Here is a 14729-nt window from a genome sequence, read left to right as displayed (position 1 = left end):
CTACTTAGCGTCAGTCCATTCCCTGTTCGTTTCTTTGTCATCCTGCTCCGTTTTTCTGGCTGAGATGACCCTAGCTCGATTAACCCCCAAACCCAGCCCATACCTTGGTTTCATGTGGTCCCAGCTAGCCATTGATATTGGATTCCTACATTCGTTCTTCGTATGACCCAGAATTCCACAATTCAAGCAGTAACTGTCCTGGATCCTCGCATACTTGAAGTCAACCCAAATAGTTTGATGATGTTGTGTCGCTAACCAGAAACCAGTTGGCAGAGGTTTAGTGATGTTCATTGTTACCCTCACCCTCAAGAACGTTTTCTGTAGTGTATCGTTTAATCTAGGATTTTCTGTTTTCATTACAGTTTCTATTTTCTTACCAATAATCTCCGCTGTTTTTCTTGTTATATAATTAAGTGGAAGTCCATGTATTTGTACCCATAATTCCATATACCTATGATCCACTTCATAAACTGACTCACGTCCATTCCATATCTGCAGATTAAGAAGATTCCCACGAATACTCCAGGGGCCTCCGTTACGTATTTGGATCCCTTTCCGCGCATCCTTAAAGCTGATAAGCACTTTATTCCTACCGACATCGGAGATGGCTACTCCTTGCGGATGACCCCAAATCCCTAGAAGAGCTGCTTTGCAGGTGCTGAAGCTAACTTCTTTGTCCGAAAGAATCTTTCCCACCATATTCAAGTTTTTTGAAGCAAAGCTGTCATCTTCCTCTGGGTCGATGAAAAGAACTTTGCCTTCAACAGATTGTTTCTCTTTATAGGCCATATGTAGTATTGTGATAATAAGAGAAAGAAGCTAGAGATAAAAGTGTGCGCAAAAGGGTGAACAAGAAGCGGGTAAGCACAAAACCTTTATTTCGAGAAAACACTCCAAATGAGAGAAAAGTTCTCTATGAGAGAGATAAGACGGTTGTGCAAACCCACGAAGTTTAATATTAATACAAAAAAATCACTAAATTAATTATTTATATAAAATAATATTAAATTATAAAATATATATTAAAAATAATTAAATAATACATCTATCTATTTATATACAAATAGATAGTATTAATTTACTGGCTAATTTAACTATATAAGACTTAGAAAGTGTAATAACCTCCTTGTAACAAAAATGATCATGGAATTTCAGTTACAGTATAGCATAAGGAATATAACGAAAATGTTTAATAGCCAAAGAAAATTAGCCAAAAATAATCATAATTTATTTTATTTAATATTTATTAATTATTACAAAAATTAATAAATATTAAATAAGATAAATTCTAGCTATTTTCTTTTATCTCTTTAGCAGTACCAATAATATAAAGTATAGCAAATTTCTCATAATCAGTTAAAAAATTTATGTGACTTTTTGTTGTAATCTTGACTATTTATTTTTTATGATGAGAAAGAGCCAAAAGCCCAAAATAAAAAAGCAACTAAAAAGTCATTATCTTGAAAAAAATTATCTAAGGCTGGCAAAACATATTTTAACCATAAGTGTACTACTTAATATATTATATATGTAAATTTTATATGAAATAGTGAAAAAAGTGGGTGTTAAACTTACAAATTTTTTCTTATAAAAATTAGCAATAACTATTAAGTTAGTTGTTTAATTTATTAATTTAATACATTTATTTTTTATAAAATTAATTTAAAATAAAAATAAAATTTAAAAATAAAATTCAGATTGAGATATCACATATTACATCAAGTAAATTCAAAAATTTTAATGTCATTTGTTAAATAATTAGGTTCACTCAATTTTTTATTAATATGTATGAAATTTGAAATGATTGAATTTTATATTTATTTAAAAAAAATTAATTTTCTATGTGTAGGATAGGGTCTAGAATCTTAAAGTGCAAGTAGAATTAGGGTTGAGAAATTTTTTTTGGATTAATAGGGTTGAGAGATTTTTAATCCGTAAATAATAAAATAAGGTAAAATTTTAAAAAAAATTTCAATCCGCAGATAAAATTAAGGTAGAGCCAAACTCAATCCTACCCTACTACCCTATACCCATTCTGAATGTGAGAGATTGTGCACAGGTTAGTTCTTAATCAATTCTAAAAATTGTGATTAAAGAAAGTAACCTGACTATCCCTGTTTACCATGCTAATCCATACAGTTCGGGCATAAAGACAATTCCACAGAACATGGAGCAAAGTCTCTTCTTCCTCATGACATCTGATGCAGTTTCCGTTCTCAGTGAGACCCCTTCTTTTTCTTTTTAAATTTGTAAGGAGAGCTTCTTGGCATAGGAGCCAACTAAAGCCCTCGAGTCTTTGAAGTAATTTTAGTTTCCAGATCTGTTTGCACATGTCATTTGACTATTCACATATATAATATCTAATAGTAGTTCATATTTCAGCGTTTCATTCTCATTATATATAAATTCATAGATAGTATAATGGTAATTGAGAGGGATAGAATAGTTTGAACCGTAATAATTTAAAAGTTATATATAGTGGCTAACTTGGTTTTCTAATTAGCAATTTAAATTCCTCAACATTAATTATTCTAATCTTTCATTGCATCTATAGGTCGTGGATCCATATTATACATCTTTAGATTTTTTAAAAAATACTATTTATTTATTAAAATCAATCACTATAAATTTATATACAAATTAAATACATATAAATACATATGTTATTTATTTTTTTAATATATATTTTGTATTTTAATATATATTTTATGTTAATAATTAATTTTAATAATTAATTTTAATATACACCTAATATATATTTTTGATATTTTTAATATACAAGTCAGGATACTAAGCTTTAACATTCAATATTATTACATATATTAACTATTTTACTATTGAAAATGTCATATATAAAATAGTTTGAAAATTAAGGTCTGTCTCACTCAATATAAAATATATTTACATATTAGAATTACTTTATAGTACTAATGAACGGCCTTATAAATTCTGAAACATATATAAATCAGAATTAGGTTAGAGTATTGAAAGTGACAAAAGAACAGAGGACTATAAATCACCAAACTATATATTATTTAACTCGCTCTAATTAATTTCTTTACCCATCATAATGAGATATATATGACTCTTGAGGAAATGTTACTGGCAATGCAACTTAATGTTTGACGTATATAATATAATAAAATAATGGATGCCTAAGTCTGTTAAGTAAACTCAAAAGCTAACCTTCCCTTGTTACCATATATAAATTGCAACCACACGGTAATTCTTCTCCTCACGCAATCACAAAAACCTTCAATTAGAACCCAACATACATACATACAAAAATCAAACGAGAGGATACCATGAGAACTCATCACTGCCTTATTATTATTCTTATTGCTCCTCTCTCCGCCTTCTTTGCGGTCGCGGACCCCTGGTCGGGGTCAGCGACTCTAATATTTAAAGTCGACCTAGATGTCGACAGTCCTAAGGTGATTATGATTGCGAAATTTGCAGTTGATGAGCAAAACAAGAGATCTAATACAAACCTGAATCTAATGCGTGTCGTTAGTTGCACGGAAGACTTCCACTTAATTGGTGGCCTCTTCTTCCTTGAGCTGTTGGCAGACAATGGAATACAGATTAATAAGTACACGGCTATGGTGCTTGAGAGGCCAAATTTTCGGTTTACTCTAAGGCCACTTGAGTACGAACTAACAAGTTTTGAACTTGCACCCTATCCCCTTCAATAAAAATTTCTCTGCTTCATCATGCATGCATGTTTAATTTATACTATAATAATTAATTAATAAATAAAAAATACTATTTATACACTAAAATTGATCATTAAAATCAACCACCAATATATTTATGTATAAATAAATGTGTAGTTTAATTTATTTTCAATGTGTATTTATATTCTAATATGTATTTTATATTAGTAGCTGATTTTAATGGCTGATTTTAGTCTATATGTAGCATTACTCTTAATAAATATAATAAGTGAATGTCATGCAACTCGAAGTTGTGAACATATGTATATAGGGTTTAAAAAATGTTTAGAAGTAATAAAAAATTCATCTAAAAAATTAGTTTAAAATAATTTAAAATTATTTTATTTTATATTTATTGATTATAATTTATTTTATTTTACGTTTGTTAGTTATTATTTGAATATTTGAAAATATTAAATGTAATATATATAATTTTATATATTATATACATAAAATTATAAATATTAATTTAAATAAAATAATTATAGGTATTATCTTTGTAACATTACATAATTAAATATACGTGTAAAATTATTTTACACTGTCAATACATCAAAATTAAAATTTATATATAAATAGGATAAAGTATTATTTTGATCGCCAACGTTTGGCTTAAATTATAATTTGATTCCTAAAGTTTTAAACGTTTTATTTCTGTCCCAAAAAAATCAAATGAGTTCAATAATATTATTCTACCATTAAATTTGACACGAATACTTAATAGAACGAGTGATGTATGTAAACCCCGATTAATTAATAGATAATTAGTCAGTAAATTAGTTTTTAATAAGGAAGACTAAAAATGCGAATATTATATCAAATTAGGATAGAGCTCATTGAAACGAAAATTTTGACACTAATTTCGAAAAAAACGGTCCAAAATTGGATCGAACGGATCAAATCGATTGAACCGGACCCGAACCGAACTGTCGGTCCAATCGGACCAACACTCTAAATGAGCCCGAAAGCCCTTTCTTCTTCATTTCACCTGCAGCAGCGTGAAAAGCCCCAAGGAGAAGAATACTCCCGAACCCCTACGGCAAATTTTCAACTCCCGTAACTTTTTCATCCGAGCTCCAATCGCCGTACCGTTTACGGCCACGCGTTCACCGCGTTGAGCTCTGCGTTTCTACCAGAACAATTTTATAGGTAACTTGTTATTTCACCTCAGCCTCTTCTTTCTCCCAATTTTTGAAATTTGAGAAAGAATATTGAATTTCTTTGATTTCTGATGTTTTAGGATCCAATTAGCTTGAGGAAAACATTTACTCTTGCTTATGTGAAGCTTGGGTAAGATGAAGATACGATAATTTTATTTTATTTTCATTAAATTTGAGCTTTGAGTATTAAATTGGATATATATGTGTTACAAATGTGTATTAGGTTGTGAATAAATAATTGGAGTTTGAAATTGTGAATACTGGAACTTGGAGGAAGCTGATTAGTTGAGTTTTGAGGGGCTGCCTTGATTTTGAATAAATAGCTTTGGTCGTTACGTGGAAATCGGCCAAGGTATGGTTTAAGTTTCTTGCATTTAATATATAATGTTCTGTGAAAACTTAGGTTAGATGACCACATGATAAGTTAGAATGCAGGTGTATATTTAATGTTTAGTAATTGGTTGATGAATAAGCTTGGTTTGGTTTGGTGATTTGTTTGTAAGATGATATTGGTTGCTAGATGGATCTTTGAAAGGATATGTGATTGAATTGTTAATTATATGGCTATATTTTGGTTTGGTTGAATGGTGATTGATGAAAAGATATGGAGCTTGTTGAGGATTATTGTTGGCAATTTGAGTTGGTGGTAATAGGTTTGAAAATGATTGGAATGAAAATTTTGAATGAAAAATGAGGTTTTGAAGAATTTACAAAAGTTGGTTTTTGGGGCCGAACTTCGATGAGGTATAACTTGGCCTTCGAACCTTCAATTTGTTTCTAACTTATTTTAAAATAAAAATTGGGTTCACGATGTTTATGCCACTCGAAGAACGGTTGAAAAATGTTGTAAATCGAATAAGTTATGTTGGTTGGAAGATTAAGTTTATAAACTGTCCTTTAACAGGATTTTTGCAGCTTTGTTTCCTCAACTCTGCTACTGCATCTGCTTCTGGTTTTTTTCAAAGAACGTACGCCCACGCGTATGCGTGGAGTAGAGTTTCGGCGACGCGTAAGCAACGAGTACATGCATGCGCGTAAGGGGTAAACAGGCATGTCCACGCGTACGCATGACCCACGTGTACGCGTGACATGATGGTTTCACCTATGCGTACACATGACGAGGGACGCGCGTGCGAGCTGCGTTTTTGCAATCCCACGCGTACGCGTGGCACCTCTTTCAGCAAACATGATTTTTAATATTTTAAACTAAATTTCAAACCTCTAAACCTCTATTTTCATTCCTTTAGTCATGAATATTAGTGTTAAACTCGACAATCAGATGAAGCTAGGAAATGAGGATAACTTGAAGGTGAAGTAAAGTTGAAAAGTGACGAATTAATTATGAGATGTTATGGATGAGTCATATATGATACTTGATTGGATGTTCTGATGAAAGATTATGTATGAAATTTGGCTTGAATGATTTAATGATCCGAGATACGAGATTTTCTGGATAAAGTGTCGTGGCTTGCCACTACGTGTACCAGGTTGAAAACTCGATACTCTGTTGACCCTACGACGTAAGTGTGACCGGGCACTATATAAATTCCCGAGAATGTTATCCCCATTGAGCAATATTGATTATTTGAGATAAAGCTATGCATAGACTCTTGGGGATGCACGTCAGGGGACAGTCTAAGTTCAATTCAGACTTGTTGGGTTTGCTGGATAATCGAAAGATGAGCTTCATTAGCCATAGGACAGGCATGCATCATATGCACGTTACTTGAACTACTTGCTTGTGTTTTAATTGGGTCTGCCTACATGTACTTGCCATGTTAAATGTGTATTTGTTATCTACAGTATTTGTAACTTTCTTGTACTTGCCTTTATCTGTCTATTTGTCTGGTATGCATGATGGAGTTGGAGGTACGGAAGAATGGCAGTATGAGACTTAGATTTAGGGTTAAGTTAAGTTAGGTTTAAATATTCTTAGAAAACTACCTTTTATGACTTCTGTTTAATACTTTAAGCTCTATAATCTGAGTGTCGGCATTCTAGGATTGCCTCTGGTATTCCCAGGACCTTATATATTATGTGTGTGGCACCTTTACCATACTGAGAACCTCCGATTCTCATTCCATACTATGTTGTTATTTTTCAGATGCAGATCGAGAGGCATCTCATTTGGCGTCTGGACTCTTGAAGCAGAGTGGTTACTGAGTAGTTTTGCTGTACAGTGATGTATATATGTGTGCTTAGTTTTCTCTCTGCATAACTTATTTTTTTCGATCCTCTTAGAGGTTTATGGAGAAGCAGGACCGTGTATATGAACTTTTGGGTTTTGGATATGTATGTATATATGTGTAAATATTCTTCGGTCAGTCTTGACTTCGCGGGCTGAGTTAGGAGCTTGTTATTTTGTATCTTTGGCACTCTATTCCTACTTCTGTTATCTTATGTTTAATAGTTATGGTTTTCTTAGCATGCAAGTTAACTCGTTCCTTAAGTGTTGTGCTTTTATTTCGCAATTTTTATTTCCTCTATTCTTCAAGGCTCCTAGCATATTATAATTCTTTTGCTATTATATGTACTCATTTTATTTAGAGGTCGTAATACCACACCACCTCTATTTTACGACTTAAGCGTAATGCTTAGTGTGGTAGGGTGTTACAATGTAAACATTAGTAATGTTACTAGTTAAGTATTATATCTTCTTTCATATGTTAGAGAAAGTGTTTTACCGATTTTTAACAAATTGAAATGGTTCGATATCTAATTATTTGGGAGCGAAACTTACTCCTCTTGTGAGTACTAGTTTTCAAAAAGTGCATCTATCAAAGGTTCTCTTGAATGGATAAAGCAATAAAAAAATCTAAAAAAAATCGAAATAAACTTGAAAGTAAAATAATTGGAATAAAAAAATGAACATTAAATTTAAATAGAGCAATAAACTGCCTTCGATGGAATCGAAGGACTTTAAAAATAAAAAATAAAGTGCTGAATCTTAAAAGATCAGGAAAAAGTAAATATTGCTTGAAAAGTAAATTTGCATGAAAATAATTGTTACACGAAATTTAAATAGAAAATAAAGACAATGGATAGAGTCCTATAAAAAAGAAAGCTCTAAGCAGACCCAAAAATTTGTTGGAGATGTGAGTGTGCGAGAGTATTTTTTTTATAAGAGATTCCAACCATTTTTCCTTCAACCTTTCACCTATTTATAGAAATTTTCGACCAATTAAATTCAAATACAACTCCCATGTGCATTAATTTTTGAGTAATCATTTCCGCTTTCTTGTACAACGTGGGTAACTGCCAACAGTCAGCTCCACATGTTCCTCTTCGTCGACCAGGGTTATCGATTGAATTCTACCTCTTTTCCTCGACGAATCCTTTTTGACAAGGATTACATTTTTTCGAAAAAATATTTATCGTTCTTCGATCTTGATGTCTTCGAAACTATATTTTTTTACCAACAGAAAGATAACTAAAACCTTCTAATATTTCTTCTTTTCAATTTTCTTCTTGTACAAAATCCCAAATCTTAGCAATCAATTATTAACGTTTCAAAATCGAAAGAAAAATTTTTATATTAGTGATTGTTGGTGGGTCGATTTTATTTACATATTGAAATCGAACGCTTTGACTCTTCAATATATAAATTATTTGTGTCAAATTTAATAATAAAATAACATTGAATTCATTTAAAACTTTTTTAGAATTGAAATAGAACGTTTACAAATTTTTGGGATTGAAATAAAATATTTAAAATATTATGAATTAAATTAAAATTCACCCCAAATATCGAGGACTAAAATAGTATTTCATTTTATTTGAATACTATTATTATTATTATTATTATTGAAATTTAATAGATAAAATAAAATAATATTATACTTAAATTATTATTTTTCAATTCTAATAGAAAAATGTTAGGTAATATTTTTTCTTTGTTTTATTTTTCTTTTGTTTTTTATTTTTGCTTTGTATTTGAACCAATACTATGCAACTCTCTATTTTTTCTATTATAAGTATTAATAGCTAACATTTTCGTCTATAATATCAATACAAATCGAATTCCAAAAATTTCAATAGAAATCAATCACCCAACCCAAAATATATAATTGATACATACAACTAATTCAAAAAGCATACCCTTCTCTCTTCCTCAATTCTGCAACTCCTTCTCTTTCACAATACTCACGCCCCTCTTTCTCTAGCAGGACTTTCCTTCACCAATTTTGAGCACTCCTAGCTGCGTAATCAATAATTTTTTTTTTGTTAATATTAAATCTTTAATTTTGTCTAAAAAAATTTCAATTTGCATTAAATATTCACTCGCGTCTAAATTTTCAAAAAATTTAAAACCAATTAACAATAATGCATAAAAATTATGCTTAATTTGTTTGTGTTACGAGTTGTTCTTATAAAATTTTTGTTGAATTAGTTTTAATTTTTTTGAAAAATTAGCCGTTAGTAGTATATTTGATGCAAATCAAAAGTTTTTAGGACAAAATTGAAACAAAATAAAACTTAGAGGTGTTTTTAAAACTTTTATCAAACTCAGGAACAAAAAATATACTTTACTCTAATAATTAATATAAATAAAAAGAGGAGTGCTAGAGGCCAGCAAATTTTGTGATTTATAGCCATCAATTAACCATCATTGGTGATTTTAATAGTGTGATATATATTTCATCCAAGGGTGTGAGATTACTCACTTTACTTTTGTTGGTTAAATATTAGCCAAATTTCAATAAAACTGCTGGTGCTAGACTTTTCTTAAAAATATTAACTTCTGTTATTTATTTTATTTTTCAATTTAATCTATTTAATTATCTAGACTCTTATTGTTTTAACTACTGAGATTATGACTCTTGAGGAAATTAAATGTTAGGACAGATAGACATTACCTAAATTAATTTTGAAGAGGCAACCCTCACTCACTATAAATTGAAACTGATTACAACACGACCTAAGCTTGATCGGTACAAAATAAAGCTAATTTAATAAGCATTACATGATGAGAAGTAATTGTCTTATTATGATTATGCTTGCTTTGCTCCTCTCTACTCCGCCTTGTTCAGCCGGCGGCAAGAGTTCCATTAAGGAAGAGTTTCGTTTAAACATGGCCGTCAACAGCCGTAAGGCAAATGAGGTAGCAACTTTTGCATTGGCGGAGCATAACCATATATCCCACGCGAATTTGAGACTATCACAGATCCTTAGTTGCACAAAAATTTATCACACAAATCAATCAGGCACCTTCGCTCTCCTGCTACTCGCAAAAGATGAAGATAATAATTATAGGTTGAAGAAGTTCTTCGCACGGGTCTATCAGGGCAACCTCTTTGATTATTCCAAATATCAATTACAAAAATTTGAATCACGCGAATAATAGTATGTTTTTAGTTTTGTGTGAAGTTATTGTTTGTGGTTAACGATGATGTTTTTTATAAATTCTAATATTTAACTGTAATTTCTTTTTATGTTGAAGTTATCCAAAAGCATATATAGACCGTGTAATCCAAGATTCATCATCTTAAAATAATACATATAATTTTCTTTTTAATTTATATCCATATGTTTTGTTGGCAGTATAAAAATGTGAATCAATAATTATTGCTAGTGACTATTATTAAACATTAGGATATATGAAGACATGAACAAATTTAAGAAATGTGATAAATATATTAATTCTTGAATTCATTCTGCAAGTATATATAAAATACCCTCTCAAGGAGAGCTCATATTTGTAGTAAGAGGCTTAGATTGAAATTATTAACACTATTAAAATGGGTTAAATTTATCAACTTAATATATTTAGCCGTTTAACTATTTTAAATAAATGGATTTTTTTATTCTAAAAAGTAAGTTCGTCAAATAAGATGTTTAATAAAAGTAATTATTCAGATAAAGATATTAAAACCATCTTTTTTTTAAAGATTTTTTATTAATTAAAATTTAGTACATATAATCGATTAAATTGTGTTATTTTTATTAAAATTAAACCAAAGATGTAATACCCTAATTATTAGAATGTCACGCTTCCGACCGTGCCATTCTGATAATTCAGGTATTACGACGACTCTTAAAATATATACTTTTGTTAAATAGATTAAACTCAAAACATACTTATTTCTTAATAAATCAAGAATCAAATAATAAAATCTCTCGAATACAATCTTTTTCTAAATAACATTTTAAACAGAGTCTTAAATCTCATAATGAAATTTCAGCAACATCTCCCCTAAAACTTGTACTTTGTCACTCTTTTCGAATCCCAACCAAACTATTCCACAACCCTTTTCAACGGGTTCAAAACCAAATCAGTTCAAAATCAAGCTGATTCCAAAAATTCATATTATTTTCATATTTTAAGGAAACTAATTCAAACTCAAATCATTGTCAACAGATTAAACTCAATTTCAACACTTTAAAGAAATAGTTCAGCAATCGTCCGTTTAATAAAACCCAAACAATAATCCAATCAAACAAACATTCATATTCATTCAAAACAGTCAAACAATACATAAGACTTATACAATCACTAAAAGTGCATTTCTCACATCAATATCCATTTATAATAATTCCAAATTATAAAATTGAATTTTTTTAAAAATTTCCTACCTCGAAAAGTTGAACCCATAAACCAAGCGCGTCAGAGAAAACACTTTTCCCTCAGCCCAAAAACAACAACGTCAACTCCAACTAGATTTCGCAGCAATAACAGCCAGAAAGGCACCAGCCAACAATATATAGTAACTCCACCCTAAGTTATTATCGCCATGTAAAATTTAATAATCTATAATAGAATAGTAACTGAAAGAGTTCTTAACAAGGAACGGCTTACCGAGCTTACGAATAATTGAGAAAACGGAGCAGCGACAGCTCCAGTGACGACACGGTAACTTGATGTCGCATGCAACAGCCATTGAACTCAGCACGCAAGACCCAGAACTCGACTCTACGTTACCAATATCTCAGAACCTTTAATAACCATAGTTCTAAAAATCGAACTGGACCGGCCGGTTCAACTGGGAACCGGTCACCTAATCGGTCCGAGTAAGCTCAGAAATAGCCTGACAAAAAACCGATAAAAAAATCGGTCGAACCGACAGTAAAGCGATGAACCGGCAAAACGTCCAGTTTTTTAACGGGTTTTTGGTTTAAAAAAATCCTAAACGGCGTCGTTTTGTCCCTATAAGAAAAAAAAAGGAAAAAGGCTAAACAAAATGGCCAAATGCCCAAATCCCTAACCCACTACGGCAACACCAAATGCCCAAATCCCTTCTCCCTTGCTTCTCCCTCACTCTCATCAGTCTCACTCACCCAAATCCCTAACCCACTACGGTGCTACTTCCCTCTCTCTCTCTCAGCCAACAGCAGTCACCGCCTCCTCGTCTCCTCCTCGTCTCTCTCTCAGCCAACAACAGCAGTCTCTGGTGACCCACTGTCCGGCAAGCTGACCACCATTCTTACCTTCCCTATTCTCTTCTCGCCTCTCCTCTTCCCTTCGAACGCTTCTCCCCCCCCAGCTCTCGTCACTGCCACAGAGAGAAGCTGAATCTCTCTGCCCTGCATCGTTCCGCTGTTCGCACCACTCTTTGTGCCGCCGTGAGCTTAGCCGGCCACCACCAACTTTGAGCGGCACTACTTCTGCTCTTCTTCCCCTTTCCATTTCCCAGTCTGTCTCTGCTACATTCAAGGTCCCCTGCCTCATCCCTGCTTCCTGCTCTGTTTCTTTACTTTCTTTTATTAATTCTGTTGTTAATTTTAGTTAGATTATTGATTAATTCTGTTTGTTAGGATAGATAGATATATATGCTGTTAGGTAGCTAGGTTGTGGTTAGAGGATTCTAGGCCTGATAATTGCTCCGTTCTTGATTATCTAACATGGCTTAATACTGCTTGTTTGCTGAATGATGTTGGTGTGATCATTACTATGCTGTTTCTGTTTCATGTGACCTGATTCTACCTGCTGCCCTGTTGAACTGTACTTGTGAAATTAAGTTTGATGCTGCCTCTGTACATGCAATCCATGCTTTTCTCATGTTAATTGCAATTTTTGGATTCATGTGCTTATATTTTGCTGCTACTTGCTGCCCAAATTTCTAGAAATTGCTCTGTTTTTAAACTTGCTACTTAAGAGTTGAACGTGGCACTTTTTAAATTCTTAGTATTACTATATTTCTCTTCCTTAATGATCTATGAAGTTGTTTAGTTATAAACTTTGATGTTTGAAGTTGTTTGTGAACCTCTAATATTAAGTTATGAATAATTTATTATGTAAAATTTTAAATTTTATTAAGTTAGAAATTATTGAATTTATATATTTAAAATTATTTTTAGGTTTTTTAATAATTTTATTTAATATTTAATTAAATCGGTTGAACCCCGGTTGAACTCCGGTCGAACCAGTAAACCATTGAACCAGTGACCTCACCGGTTTATTGACAGGTCCGGTTCTCGCAACCTTGTTAATAACTCATAACATAATACCAATTTTCAAAGATTCCAAAACGAAACGCTTACCGAAAAGACAGTGGTTCTACCGGCGATTTTTGGCGGTCAGAACAGCAACACAAAGATTCAACGGTGACTGGGCAGTGACAAACGGCGGCGCAATAGCCACCCAGACACGACGACGGCGAGCCCAGCAACATGACGGCAACGGAAACTCCGCGACGCTCCCTTTCACGCATCATCTCCCTCCCATGTTCGCGATTCCAATAACGGCGGCAAGGACGGGTTCGGCAGCAGATTTCCGACGAAGCTGGCGGCGATGACGTGACGGTGGCAGCGAGGCATGGTGCAGTTGCGGTGCAGCTTCTCTTAAGTGATGATGGCCACTCCTCCTCCTCTTTCTCAAGGTCTCGCTCTATCTTCCTCTCCTCTGGTCTCTCGACGGCGCGGCGGCAGTAGCGGTAAGGCCAACTAGCTCCGACACGTCTCCCTCTTCTCTTCTCTTCTCCCCTGTCACAACTCTCTTTTCTCTGTTCCTCCCCCACTCTTATGTTCTTTTCTTTCTCAACAACTGCTGCTGTGTTGTGTTTTGTGTGTGTTGCATTTTGTGTGTGTGTGTTCATGTGGGGTGTGGGGGTGAGAGAGGTGAGTGAGTTAGGGTTTAGATTAATGAAGGTAAATTAGGGTTTGTGTGGTGTAATAAAATTAGGAATTTTAGAGATTAAGATAAGGTAGTAATTTTTAATAAAAATAAAAGTATAGAGTAATAATCTAAATTCAAATTAAATATATAATAATTATCTTTGAAATACCATTTTATTATTAACTTAAAATCTATTTTCGAATAAATACTAATTCAATAAAAATTGATGATAATTAAATTAATTCTCTTTTATTTAAAAAAATAAAGTTAAAAATCTAAAATATTAAAATTAAGGCATACAAAATACTCATATTTTTTTAATTGAGTGCTTCTAGTTTAACTTAGAGATAAATAAAATAATTTTCTTTCAATTCATAATGTAAGACCCAGAAATTTCAGAAAAATCTTATTATGAGCTAATTTTAATTTATTTATTCATTAAAGATTTTATTTTCATAAACTATTTTATTAAAAGTAATTAAATCAAGTTCTAATAATTAAAATAGAGATTTTATTTAATTTTTTAATTATTGAATAATTTTCTATATTTAAACTATAAAGCTTAGTAGTTATAAAAGAATAAGAATTTTATATGACTTAGTTTAAATAATTGAGATTTTAGGATTTAATATTTTAATTTTTATAAACAAAAAATTAATTATATTATCTTTAATTTTAAATTACAATATTTGATTAAAAGCCAATTTGCAAATTGATAATTAAATAATATTTTCAAAGTGATTTTGAAGGATCAAATTTAGATTTCAAAATTTATACAATATAACATAATTTGATTTAGAA

At 31.7% G+C, this 14729-nt stretch overlaps 1 protein-coding gene across 1 annotated transcript; it reads right to left on the bottom strand.

The window, feature by feature from the left end:
- On the bottom strand, positions 1–789 carry LOC148566581 (uncharacterized). Its single transcript, XM_088484311.1, has one exon. The coding sequence runs from the start codon at positions 787–789 to the stop codon at positions 1–3; it is 789 nt and encodes a 262-aa protein (XP_088340437.1).
- Positions 790–14729: the final 13940 nt, after the last annotated feature.

This window comes from Arachis ipaensis, chromosome B4 (assembly GCF_059453495.1).
Source record: "Arachis ipaensis isolate K30076 ecotype BB chromosome B4, ASM5945349v1, whole genome shotgun sequence".
In the NCBI taxonomy this organism is placed as follows: domain Eukaryota; kingdom Viridiplantae; phylum Streptophyta; class Magnoliopsida; order Fabales; family Fabaceae; genus Arachis; species Arachis ipaensis.
The sequence above is the reverse complement of the archived record's forward strand: the minus strand, read 5'-3'. Positions and strand labels throughout refer to the sequence as shown.

What these genes read in the sequence shown, in the direction of transcription:
- LOC148566581 (XM_088484311.1), bottom strand. Translation starts at nt 789, where the DNA reads ATGGCCTATAAAGAGAAACAATCTGTTGAAGGCAAAGTTCTTTTCATC.